Raw genomic sequence first — 13,519 nt, 5'->3', positions numbered from 1 at the left:
TGCAGCACTAGCACTGACCTACAAGACCCAGCCAGGAGACAGGAGTTGCAACCAGTAACAACCGGGGCATTCACATGGGAGGAAGACCCCACTGTGCAAATGCGGCCACGTTCTGCTCATCGCAGGCACCCAGGGTTCTGGGTTCATTCTGTTTCTTAACAGAGTGCTGGGCATGTGTTGGTTTTTATTATTCCTTAACTGAACACAATGATGTGCCGTCCTTTGCACAGCTGCCATACAGCATGGAGGGTGTGCCCATGAAAAAGTGCTTTTAAAGGAAACACAGGAGAGGAAAGGGGGAGAAGCTGGGCCCAAGGCCTGTGCTGTGAACTCTCAGAGACACCTTCTGCCCATGAGTCCAGGCAGGTGCTAGAGACTTGGTGAAGACAGGGCCGTGGCTATAGGCACAGGCATGGATCCAAGGGCCTGGGGGCCATGGGCATTCTCTGTGTTAAGCCATAGGAGGGATGAGTCCTCTCAGGAAGGTAGGCAGGTCCTGGGAAGGGGCCCAGGCCACGTTTGGGCACCGCCGTCCTATAATTGAAGAGTGTCTGGAACAAACCAAGAATGAAGCCAGAGCTGCAGGACGTACCTGGCGTAGCTGAGACACAGATGGCTCCAGCTGTCTGGGTCCCAGGTGCCTCCAGGACATGCCACCACGTGAACCTGTGTCCCCTGCCATTCTCAGACCACTGCTATGTAGTGTTCACGGGGGAATGAGAACACTGTTCATCACCTGTGCTTTCCGAGGTGCCTGCACGTTGACAGACACAATCCCTCAAGGCCATCCAGGGTCCTACCTCATCTCCAAGCAGGGCTGTCCCAGCCCTCGGCCTGCCTCCCCTCCTCTTAACACTGGGACAGCTAGAGCTGCAGGACAGGTACTCCCAATCTCCACGGTCCCTCCAGGATGCTCGTCAAATGCAACTCACCCTCATGAATCTCAGCTCACAAGATACCAGCCTACACACAACCTTGGCTGCTACTTATGTCTATGCTTTAAACTTCAGCAGAAAACTTGGAGGGACTAATGTCACAGTATGGGGAAAAGAAAGGTCCTGAATTCATAGGACTAATGGGCAGGTAACTCTTTTTTTTTTTTTTTAAACTTTTTTAATGTGGAATCTAAAATATAAGTAATCTATTGATATATATATAAAAGAATAGACTCACAGACATGAAAAACAAACTATGGTCACCAAAGGAGAAAGGGAGGGGGAGGGGCAAATTAGGTCTAGGGATTAACAGATACAAACTAGTATACTAAAATAGATAAGCTGGTAATTAACTTAATGCAACGCTCAGCAAATATGCAGCAATTCAACAGCACTATGCAAGGTCATAGAAAGATACTCTGGAAAGCCACAGAGCTAAATAATTCTATTAAATCCGATTATAGCAGAGGTGTCTGTTTCTAAGTCCAGGAATGTGACCAGCAGCTGGGAAGGAGTCCTGACATGGGCACCATGCCATCAGCAGGACATCATACCTGCCACACATGCCAGCAAAGGCACAGGCTGCTGTCAAGTGCAGGGCAGGGTCCTGGGTGGCCATGCACCTCCCACTCCTGTCATGCACCAACCTGCTGCAACCACCTAAACCAAGCTCCATGGACCCCGCACCTGACATGTGCCCAGTCCCCTGAGGTCCCCTTGGTTTATGACTCCCACACCTTACATGGCATGGCCAGCCTCAGCTTCCTCATCTGACCAGAGTTCCATGGCACAGTGGTCAGCACAGGCTGGACCCAAAGATATGCTGCCCACAAGAGCCTGTGCAGGCAGTCTCCCCTCCACCTCTTGTAGCCCACCTTCCAGGGCCATACCAGGGTCCTTCCCTACCAAATTACCAGTGGCCTTATTAACTCTGAACAAAACAGAACAAAACAAACTAGAACTAGAACAAAATAATTTTACAATTTGTATGGAACCACAGAAGACCCCAAATAGCCAAAATAATCTTGAGAAAGAAGAACAGAGTTAGAGGAATCATGCTCCCTGACTTGTGACTATACTACAAAGCTACCATTATCAAAATAGTATGGTACCGGCATGAAACCAGAAATATAGACCCATGGAATAGGACAGAAAGCTCCCAAATAAACCCATACACTCATGGTCAATTAATCTACCCCCTAAACAGGCAGGCATATACATTGGAGAAAAGACAATATGTGGTACTGGGAAAACTGGACAGCTACATGTAAAAGGATGAAATTAGAACATCCTCTAACATCACATACAAAAATAAACTCAAAATGGACTGAAGACCTCAGTGTAAGACTAGATACTATAAAATTAGAGGAAAATACAGGCAGAACACTCTTTGACAAAAATTACAGTAATATTTTTTTGGATCTGTCTTCTACAGTAATGAAAACAAAGGCAAAAATAAACAGGACCTAATTAAGTTTAAAAGTCTTTGCATAGCAAAGGAAACTATAAACAAAACAAAAAAAAACCCCTACAGAATGAAGTAAAACATTTGCAAATGATGCAATTGAAAATGGATTAACTTCCAAAATATGTGAACAGTTCATATAGCTTCCCTCTCTCTCTCTCTCTATGTGTATGTGTGTGTGTGTGTGTGTGTGTGTGTGTGTGTATAGCCAAATTTTCACTGGAAGGAGCGGTGCTGAAGCTGAAACTTCAATACTTTTGCCACCTGATGCAAAGAACTGACTCACTGGAAAAGACCCTGATGCTGGGAAAGACTGAAGGAGGGAGGAGAGGGGGACGACAGAGGATGAGATGGTTAGATGGCATCACCAACTCGATGGATGTGAATTTGAGTGAACTCCGAGAGTTGGTGATAGACAGAGAAGCCTGGCATGCTGCAGTCCATGGAGTCGCAAAGAGTCAGACACAACTGAATGACTGAACTGAACCGATATATATATATCAAAAAAATGGGGAGAAGACCTAACTAGATACCTGTCCAAAGAAGACATACAGATGGACAACAGGTACAGGAAAAGATGCTCAACACTGCTAATTATTCAAGAAGGGCAAATCAAAACTACAATGAGATATCCCCTCACACTTGTCAGAATGGTCATCTTCAAAAGTCTACAAATAATAAATGTTGGCAAGGATGTGGAGAAAAGGGAACCCTCCTACACTGCTGGGGGGGATGTAAATTGATACAGCCAGTTCAGAGAACAGTATTGAGGTTGCTTAAGAAATAGAGTTACAATATGATCCAGCAACCCCACTCCTAGGTATATAACTGGAAAAGACAAAAACTCTATTTTGGAAAAAATATGTGTACCCCAGTGTTCTATTTACAATAGCCAAGACATGGAAACAACCTAAATGTCCATGGACAGATGAATGGACAAAGAAGATGTGATACTGTATACATAAAGGAACATTACTTAAATAAAAGGAATATTGAAAGTGAAGGTGAAAGTCACTCAGTCGTGCCCAGCTCTTTGCGACACCACGGACTATACAGTCAATGGAATTCTCCGAGCCAGAAGACTGGAGTGGGTAGCCTTTCCCTTCTCCAGTGGATCATCCCGACCCAGGAATCAAACCAGGGTCTCCTGCACTACAGGCAGATTCTTTACCGGGCTACCAGGGAATATTACTCAGTCATAAAAAAGAATGATGTCAATTGCAGCAACATGGATGGACTGAGAGATTATCATACTAAGTGAAGTAAAGACAGATATAAATATCATATAATATCACTAATATGTGGAATCTTAAAAAATGATGCAAATGAACTTATTCACAAAACAGAAATAGACTCACAGACACAGAAAACAAATTTACAGTCACCAAAGAGTAATAGAGGGGAAGGATAAATTAGGAGTTTGGGATTAACAGATACACACTACTGTACACAAAACAGATAAATAACAGGACCTACTATACAGCACAGAAAAGTATATTCAATATGTTGTAAAAACCTACATTAAAAAAGAATCTAAAAAAGAATATACATACACATATACATAAAAATACATAAACATATATAATTGAATCACTTTGCTGTACACCTGAACATTGTAAATCAGCTATACTTCAATTTTTTTTAATATATTTTATTGATTAAAAAAAAGACCCTACTGGGGTTGAGGGAATCCACTTGTAAAGAAAACATCAGCCATACCTTTGTGACTTACTGCATTTCTGAAAGATGTGCTATTTTCAATGACACGTTACTTTTTTAAAGAGAAAAAAAAGGACATGCACTTCTGTGGTTATGACAGGTGCAGCCAAGTACTCACTCTACTGCAATAAGCATACTAGATTTTCACTTTTGCTCAGATTGTCTAGTAAAAATCAGTGTCTAGTTTATTTCTCTTCTTTCCCCCTGTGATATGACGCGTCTCTATACTCCTACACTCGCCAGGATCTTCAGACCACAATGCCCCTCAGAAACGAAGTGAAATAAAGATCAAAACTCAAAGGCCTACATCTGCACAAAGTTAGCAAGAATCTGGTCAAAACAGGGCTCTCCCTAATACGCGAAAGTCCCCAGGGGCATCTCTGCACTGGTCCACAAAATCCTTTCACTGCACCATTTCCAAGGTGATATCCTACCGTGCAGCACTGTGATTGTGACCTATGTTCTCCTTCACAGCTGCACTCAACAACTGGGGGTCCTTGTTCCCAAAACTGCATACCCACTGAGGGACCACGCTCCTTTTCTGACTTCATTCTAATGTTTGGAAACCACACACTTGCAAGGCACGCACCCAGATTTGCCGAGGAACAAGCACACATTACCATTTCCTGTGCCACGTCATCTGGCGTCTCCCTCTCCAGGTCGAAGGTGAACTCTATGGCCCCGTTGTCCTTGGGCTTGCCCTTCAGTTTCTTAGGGTCCTCAACCCAGAGCCGCAGGGCAATGGTGGACTTCCTGCCATGGTCCTCCTCGGCCAGCTCCACCCTCACACCTGTGTCCTCCGCGAAGAAGGCGTGGCTGAGCAGGTCCTTGATCTCATACCTGGGAAGGAGGCAGCTGTCAGGCAGGGCACGGGCACACTAGCTGAGAGGGTCCTGTACCTGCCCAGCTCCCCCTGGAAAGTCCTCTGACCTACTCACTGGGCATTTCTGCCCCCGAGGGCAGCATACCTCTGCATTCCCTAACTCTCGGGGGAAGAGGAAAAATCTGCTACTTGAACACATCTAACTACATACTATGTAAGATCTTTTTTTTCCTGTCATTATAAAAAAAAAAATCTCCACTATTAAGAAATGTGGGTAATTCCAAAAAGAATTTGTAAATCAGGCTCTGCACTGTCCAGACAAAGCCTGCTGAGATGCTGGGGAGCTCTCAGCTGTCATAGGATACCGTGAATCCAGGTAAAACTGAACTGGACCAGGACAAGGCAAGTCCCAACCTCCCCAGTTCACCACCCGAGGGACCCTGGCCTCCAAGAAGCAGAGATAATTTTGGAGCTTCCCAAGGATGGGAATTGGGGGCGGGGGGTGGCGTGTTGCCCTGCTAACCACTCTGCCGCCCAAATCCACATCCCTAATGCTTGCCTAGTTTCTGATCTCTGGCACAAACAGATCCCAGTGCCGTCCAGGGCCTGGCTTCCTCCCAGCTTCCTGTCTGTGGTCACTGTGGGCTTTGAGTTTCAGTGGCCCATCACCGATTCTACTGAGGGCAACACATCCCACAGGCAGTGGAACCATGCCACCTGGATGGCTGCATGCATGAAAAGGGGAGAGTAGGGTGAGCAACCCTCACACAGGCTGACAAATGCCTGTGGAGACCCTGGGGAAGCCCAGAAGTTAGGGCCCCTAGGGGCGCAGAGGGCACAGCTCCTGGGGGCTCTGTCCTGGCCTGGGAGGTGGCTTCTGTACTTTTCTGATGTGAGCTATAGTACACAGGTTTTTAGTATTTTCTCTTTAAGAAACAAAACATAACGTGCAGGGGGCAAAAGAGAAGACTCAGGAGATCAGGTCAGGCCTGAGAGATCAGGACAGGCCCCTACATGAAAGATGACAGAAAGGACAGAATCACAGTGCTGCCCAGTGTTGGGCACAGTAACATGGGGGAAAAGGCATGAGCTGGCTGTGCAAGGGCAGAGAGGGAATATGAGGGGGTGCTACTGCTGCTGCTGCTAAGTCGCTTCAGTCATGTCCGACTCTGTGCAAACCACAGATGGCAGCCCACCAGGCTCCATGTTCCTGGGATTCTCCAGGCAAGCTGGGTTGCCATTTCCTTCCCCAATGCATGCATGCATGCTAAGTCGCTTCAGTCGTGTTCGACTCTGTGCGACCCTATAGACAACAGCCCACCAGGCTCCTCTGTCCACAGGATTCTCCAGGCAAGAATACTGGAGTGGGTTGCCATGAGGAAGAGGTATTAAGGGGAGACACGGAGGAATGGGGAAGGTGGGGAATGGGCAGGATAAGGGGGCAGGGGAGAAGGAAGCAGGGGGAGGGAGATGGGAGGAAAGAGGAGGCATAGAGCGTTGATGGGAGGGAAGGAAGGAAGGTAAGAAGGAGTGGGGAAGAGAGAGAGTAAGGAGGGAGAAAAGAAAGGAGAGACAGAGGGAGGAAGGAGCAGAGAGGAGGGAGAGGGAGGGAAAGAGGAAAGAGAGACGGGGGAGGAAAGAAGGAAGGAAGGAGGAAGGCTCGGAACACACACCCAGCTTCTCGGCTGACCAGCTGAGGAAGGAACAGCCTTGATCTGAGGAGGGAGCTGGTCTGGGGGCACCTGGAGGGCTCTGACTTGAATGTGGGACTTTGAAATGGGTCAGACAACAGGTACATGAAAGACGCAGCCTGGAGGTGAGAGAGTGGGCAGAATGAGGCTCGGTGGGAACCCTGGCATGGGGATGTCCTCCAGACTGGGGGGATGGATAAGCTTGAGAGGGACAACACAGAAAAAAAGTAACAAGGGCAGAATGAGGCCCCAGTAGCCCCCACACTCCAGGCTGGGTGGGCGAGAAGCAGCCAGTAAAGGGGATGGGGACTCTAGGACAGTACCCAGAGCCAGGGAGCGTATTCCAGGCAGCAGAGGTCAGTCAGGGGCTGCCCTCCAACTGCCCAGTGGGCTTGCTGGGACCCAGTACATCTGTGGCCTGAAGTGGCCTGTCTCCCAACTCTTGCCTTCTCTTGGGATGTGATTTCAGGCAGAGCAATAGCCCAGATCCAGCACTACCTGGGAACTCACCTTTCTTCCTTGTTTTTGCAGATACACTCCCCAATAATCTCCTTGATTTCAGGATCGTGCACTTTCTCAAAGCTGGCTGGCTTGATGCCCTGAAGATGATATGAGCAGAGTCACCTGACATCGAATTGGGGTCTGTGTCTTGCTCACCTCACACTCACCCCAGTAGAAGAGAAAACAGGAAGCGCAAGAGGCTTGTTTGGGGTTGGAGGGCAGGGGCATCATTTCATTCTAAGGCCCCACTGAAGGGTTACTGGGAGTAGTAAGGTCTGAGGACGAGAAAGACTCAGGGGAGACTCAGAGCAGACATGCAGGATGCTCGCTCTGCCCAATCCAGCTCCGCACAAGGGAGCATTTGCACTCTTGCTGCACAGAGGAGGTGGGTGTGAGGGAAGGCACACCTACCCAAGGCCACACACCAGCCAGGCAGGACCTCCCATGCCAGCTGCCCAGAGGGTCTCAGAGGCTGGACAAGGAACCCTAAAGAGCTGGCCTTTCTTGCCATACCTCCCCGGAGGATGCAGACGTCACTCTGTGGTCTCTGTTGCTGGCCAAGGGCCACCAGAGACTCTGGCCACACTGCGGTCACAGGCAGGGCTGACTTCCAAGGCCTAGTGGCTGGAGGGGGTTGCAAACAAGTGTCTGCACCATGAAGGTCCACAGCCGGCGGCCAGATCAGATGACTTTCAGGCAGCGGGAGCAGGAGGTGGCCGAGTACTAAAGCGGACCAGAAAGCCAGCGGGTACCAGGGGTGTGCAGCCAGAGGCATGAGGGGAGCAGGGTTCTGATCCCACAAGCAGATGGGATTCCAAGAGAAGCAGGGGCTGGATGGCAGGGCTTATTCGCAATCTGCCCAGGGAGGGGTTTGGGTGGAGGGGATCCTGGCTTTTGAAGATTTGGAACATAGTGAGGGCTCAACCATCATGTTCTTCCTCCTTCAAAAAGACTGTCTTCAAAGGTCTCATCCTGGCTTTTTTTTTTTTTTTAAGCATACATTTTCCCACAGAGAGGGATGGGGGAGAGAAAAAGTGTACCCTGGGAGTGCAGGTGAGGCCCCAAAGCACCCAGCAAACTCCTGCCTAGGACACCTGGCCATAACCAATGGGTCACGCTGTGTCTGACACGCAGGGGAGTTTGTGCAGTAACAGACACAGCCCTTGGCTTTAAAAGTGGGCGAGGGGTCCTCCTTGAACCTGAGACCCCCGTGGTACTCCACTGAAGCTAACAGAAAAAGAAATTTAATTATGCCAGAAAGAAAGGCCACAATCCTACCAGGGGTGGGAACCAGTGGTCTGAGAAACTATAAATACAGGTAAGGTGCACAGAAGCAGCATTTAAATCTCTGGAAGCCTGTGGCAGAATGTGCCTGAACAAGGTGTTGTTTTGAAGGGGTTCACATCTCTGGGCTCAGAAGCACAGAGTCGGGGCAGCTGAGAACAAAGGGTACCAAGACCCTCCAAGGACTGGAGCAGATGCTGGCGGCTGGACCTGTGTGTGGGTGTGGCATGAGGGCCCAGGGGACCCAGAGCACAAGGGTGTCATGGCAAACAGAGGAAACACTAAGGATCAGGGAATGCACCTTTCATCAGATTTCCTCAAGGAGGCAGGGTAGGTAGGGCCTTGCTTTACTCAAACCAACACGGGTCCACATAGGAGCCTTGGGACCCTGACGAGTGTCCTGTTTCCCAGGGCCTAAACGGGGGGCAGAGGTGCTACTGAAAGAACCCAGGTGGCTAAGGAGTATGTGCCCAGGAGACTCAGTCCCTGTCTCCCCAAGCCCAGCAGAGGGACCGCCACCCCATCCACACACGCAACCAGGACCAAGGTCAGCAGCAGCTCCACCTGCACCCTGGGCCCCAGCGCTCCTCCAAGGCCTGGCAATGAAGCCCTAAGCTCCCTTGAGTCCCTGTCCCCCTGGAGGACCTGCCCATGGCCGATGGGTCACCTCTCTGGTAAGCACCTCTGGGGAGCTGCACACCTCTGCGGGTATCTGACCCACACCCACTAGCACCACTAACCAAGGACTCTTTTCATACCTTGCACCCTCAGCAACACACAGGAGGCGCTTAGAGTGAAAAAAATGACTGATAGATAACTGAAAAGGAAGACTCAAAGGACAGAAACAAGCTGTGACCTGCGGGGAGGGCTCAAAGTAGAGGGCGGGATGAGGGCAGGTGCTCTGGGGTTCCAAGAGCCATGGCGCCTCATGCTTCTGCAGAAGTGAGGAGGCTGCAGGGAGGTGGGGGCTGGGGTTGGGGAGAGGCAGCCAGCACTCGGGCTGTGGGGCCCGTACCTGCAGGTACAGATGGACAGTGAGGTACCAGGGCCCAGAAAAGGCACAGCCCCAGCTGCCCTGGGCTGGATGCTCCTGCTGCACTCCCCACCCAGCAGGACAGCCACAGCGGGAGGACAGGATGCCGTTTTCAGAGCTGAAACCACCTGATCAAAGTCTAGGGACATGCTAGAAGGCGGGAGGGCCAGCAGCCTCCAGGTGGCACAGAGGAGGGTCTCTATGGACAGGTGGCTTGGGCCTCCTGCAGAGGCCCCTTTGGTGCTCCAGCCCCGCCGCGCTGCCTGAGGCCCCGGTGAAGGCTCCAGGGTCCACCCACAGCCCACGTTACAACTGCTGCTACTCCACAGAAGCTAGGAGAGCCCCTACTAGTCCTCTAATTCTCCATCTGTAAAATGGCTTCCTTCCCTTGCTCACATGGCTCCTGTGAGGATTCTACAAAGCACACAGATCTCAGCGTGGGACACACAGCCAGCCCATCACAGTGGCCGGTGGACTCACACAGGTGACCTTCCTGTAGATCTGGGCGGCATTCTGGCACTCTGAGTAGGGGTACTCCGAGGTGGCCATCTCCAGCATGCACATCCCGAAGGCGTACACGTCCACGGACTCATCGTAGTGCTCCTCGTACATCTCTGGTGCCATGAACTCGGGGGTACCTGCACCCAGAAGCAGAAGATGCAGGGTCAGTGGTCACTGGGCCTCGGAGCCCCCTGGGCCTCTCATCAGAGTCCCACACCTCCTTCCCCATCCACAAGCCAGGACGGGCCTGCCCCCATGCTCCTCGCCACTGGTTCTAGAATCCAGGATTCAAACAGGATTCTGCTTTACTGATAGAAGTTTCCCCAAATCCGCGCCACCCCCCTCCCCCCCATACCCTCCCAATTCTAGGGTGGATCAGTTTACAGCTCCATCCCCTGATCACAGAGCTGGGAGACCATTGCTTCCCAGGAGACAGGGTCTGTGCCAGAAATGATGGAGGTGCCTCTCTTAGAAGAGGCAGAAGTCTGAGCATATCCCTCCTGGCTACAGGCCCAAATAACCCAGAGCAGACAAAAACTTGGGGTCACCACAGAGCTACGTAGGTTGTAAAAGCCCAGAAAGGCCCCCATGTCCCTAGACAGGCAGGGCATCAGTCAGCACAGTGATCCTCTTCACTAAAGATGGCTGCCTGGGGACAGCTGGGCACGCGCCAATCATCTGGCAGGTACCAGCAACATGTTATGGTGAGAACTGCCCGTCCATTCTAAGCACAAGAGATTTTAAAACAAAGCTCACTCTGAATTTGTAAGGACATGATAGACTCACATAGGCTGAGTAAAATAAGCAAAATATATGATTGTACATGCATGCTGGCCATCCCATATAAAACCATAAGCACAGACAAAAATGACTCATCTAGAAGATGGCGTTACGGCTTTTTCCTTTAGTCTGGTGTTTTTAATTTTTCTGTAACAAATATTTGCTTTAAAAATCACAAACTCTTTTTTTTTTTTAAAAAAAAAAGGTCCACTTGAGCATCTGTCAAGCTGAATGCACAGAAATGGAGCCATCAATTTCAACAAGACTGCTTTTAATTTCAACTTCTCCATCTTTGTTGACCTTGGAAGATTCTCAAAACATTCCAGTTTTTTTTCAAAAAGCAGATGTAAAACAGTACAAACTAGTGTGTTAAAAAGCATGAGGTTTGGGGGTACCTGGCATGCAGGGAGATTAAGGGTGATTTTAATTTTTTCCCCTTTACCCATAATTTCAACTTAAGATGTATTATATATTTACCAAAAAAAAAAAGTTAACAGTTTGGGTAAAAAATGGAAAACACAAGAATCTATGTTAAGTTGAGTTACACACATGCATGAAGAAGTCTCGAAGATTCCATCAGAAATAATGATGAATAGAGAGAGAACTGGAGTTCAAGGGACCTTGCACTGGCCATTTTTCATCCTTTTGGGTTTTTGGACCATACGATAATACTGAAAATTTTGGCATTTGGCCATGTCCATCTACAAGGATAAGAGAGAGGAGCCTCAGGGCTGCTGGCAAGCAGCTGGGAGCAAAGCCAGCTCAGAGAGGACCTGACTTACCTGCCCAGGACTCCTGATCACTCAGCTCAGTCTCTTCTGAGACCCTTGGGAACCAGAAATGCTGCTTTGCAAGAAATACCCCAAGGACCCAAGATGTTCTGACTTTGTGGGAGCAGAGTGGACAATGGGTATGTGTGGGGCCCAGCTGCAAGGTGGGATGGTGGTGATGCCAATTTTGCACTTGTGCGAGGGCCATGGACACCAAACTTTTTTCTTTTTCCTTACAACACAGCTGTTTAAATCTAAATGTTAAGAAGAATGTATGTATGCTGGCACCCATACACACGTGTCCAGGGACCTCTGGGCGCACCTCCTACGCCCCACAGCTCTGCATCCCCCAAGTCCCAGCCTCCATGGCTGTGAACACCTGCAGGAAGGACTGTGCCAACTTCACCTCCACCCACTCAGGGACCGGCCAGCACAAACGCAGTGAGAGCACATCATGACGGCGTCAGATCCAAGCAGCCCTCAGGGACAAACCCCACAAGGGTCATGGGGAGCCTCTAGGAGGCTGCCACCGCCAGATATCTCAAATCACGTCTTATTTGCACAACACCTCTCTGACGGCTGCACCTAGAATGGGTCCACAGTATCAAAGGCCCCCATAGGTACCCTGGACACAGCATGGAGGGAAAAGCCTCATTCATAGGCCTAGGGGATCCTTCACCTGACCACAGACCCCCACTCAGCTGAGGCCCCTTGCTGGGGACAGGGTCTTGCTGCCCACCTGTTTAGATGTGCTGACCAGCCCCCATTTACAATGAGCATGGAGCTTCGAGGGCTCCAGCTGAGCAAAAGGTGGGGTGATCAGGGAGCCCTGTGGAGCCAGACACTGAGTGGGGCTCACTGTGCCTCCAGAAACATGCAGGCTTCATCTCACCCCACCACATCACTCAGCAACTGGAAGTCCATTTCCAAGAGGAAAAAGCTGTCAAAGAAGCCCTGACTTCCAAGGTCAAACCTGCAAAGCCTGCCTGGACACCTCTAGCAGCTCGGAGGCTTGGTGGTGTTTCCCCCAAACCGCTGGGTCCCACAGCCAGGCCCTCACCTGCTCCACCCATTTCACAGATAGGGAACTGAGGCCCGAGTCAACCCTTGCATCACCACTCAGCTCCCCTATTCAGCCAGAGGCCACAGGCCTCACATCCGCAGGACACCTGGTGGCTACCTTGTCCCAGATGTTGTCACATTCCAAAACCACTAGGCTGCCAGAGAAGTTTCCAGATTCCCAGCAGTTCCATGTTCCACAAACAAGTCAAGTTCTGTCTCCAACCATACAACAAAACCATGAACTTGCCAAGCCCTAATCACCCTCTCATCTTGCTTATGTGGGAAGACGCCGTCGCATCATGGCATGGAGGAAAGCCTCTCCCAATCTTACCTGATCCAAACTTCCAGAGCCATACCCTATAGCCACCTGACCCTGCAGCTCACTGGCACTTTCCAACATCCTGAACCCTATAAATGGCTGCCCCACAGCCCCTTCAAGCACATTCTTTGCAAAACCTAGGAAGGGCTCCCCGCAGCTCTGGTGAACACACAGTGCCTGCAGCATGCAGAACCAAAGCTCAACCCCACATGGGGCTGGCATGAACTGCAGACCATGTCCTCACGATAGCCACAGCCACAGAGGAGCTTCTCTGAGGAGGATAAGAAATGCAGAGGCTAATAGCCAGCAAACTGCCATCCACATGAAATCCCTCAGCCCCACACCCCTCATGCTCACTCCATACCCCAAACTACCCCAAAGGTTCCCTCTGTGGGTCTTGGGGTCTGGGGCACCCTCCCCACCCTCAGTCCACTGAAGGCAGCTCCAGCCTCAATGACCACGAAGTCCCCACATACTTCTGTCCTTCAGATCTCTTTCCTGCACCCAAGTACCCTTAGTGTCCACAGGCCCTTGGGTGCCAGTCAGCCTCAGCACCCAAGGGACACAGCTAAGGGACACACACAGGGCATCCAGGGCTGCAGCCAGACATAGGGGGCGCAGGCAGCAGAGCCAGCA

At 50.3% G+C, this 13,519-nt stretch overlaps 1 protein-coding gene across 1 annotated transcript in view; it reads right to left on the bottom strand.

Annotated features, from left to right (window-relative positions):
• The window catches only part of WNK2 (WNK lysine deficient protein kinase 2), a 146,848-nt gene that overhangs the window by 89,233 nt on the left and 44,096 nt on the right, over window positions 1–13,519 (bottom strand). The window contains exons 4-6 of the mRNA XM_068974352.1: window positions 9,932–10,089; window positions 7,144–7,232; window positions 4,740–4,959 (exon numbers count right to left, since the gene is read on the bottom strand). Coding sequence (XP_068830453.1) covers window positions 4,740–4,959; window positions 7,144–7,232; window positions 9,932–10,089 — 467 coding nt within the window. The remainder of the gene's footprint in view (window positions 1–4,739; window positions 4,960–7,143; window positions 7,233–9,931; window positions 10,090–13,519) is intronic.

This window comes from Capricornis sumatraensis, chromosome 6, assembly GCF_032405125.1.
Source record: "Capricornis sumatraensis isolate serow.1 chromosome 6, serow.2, whole genome shotgun sequence".
NCBI lineage: Eukaryota > Metazoa > Chordata > Mammalia > Artiodactyla > Bovidae > Capricornis > Capricornis sumatraensis.
This window is presented reverse-complemented; position numbering and strand designations above follow the sequence as displayed.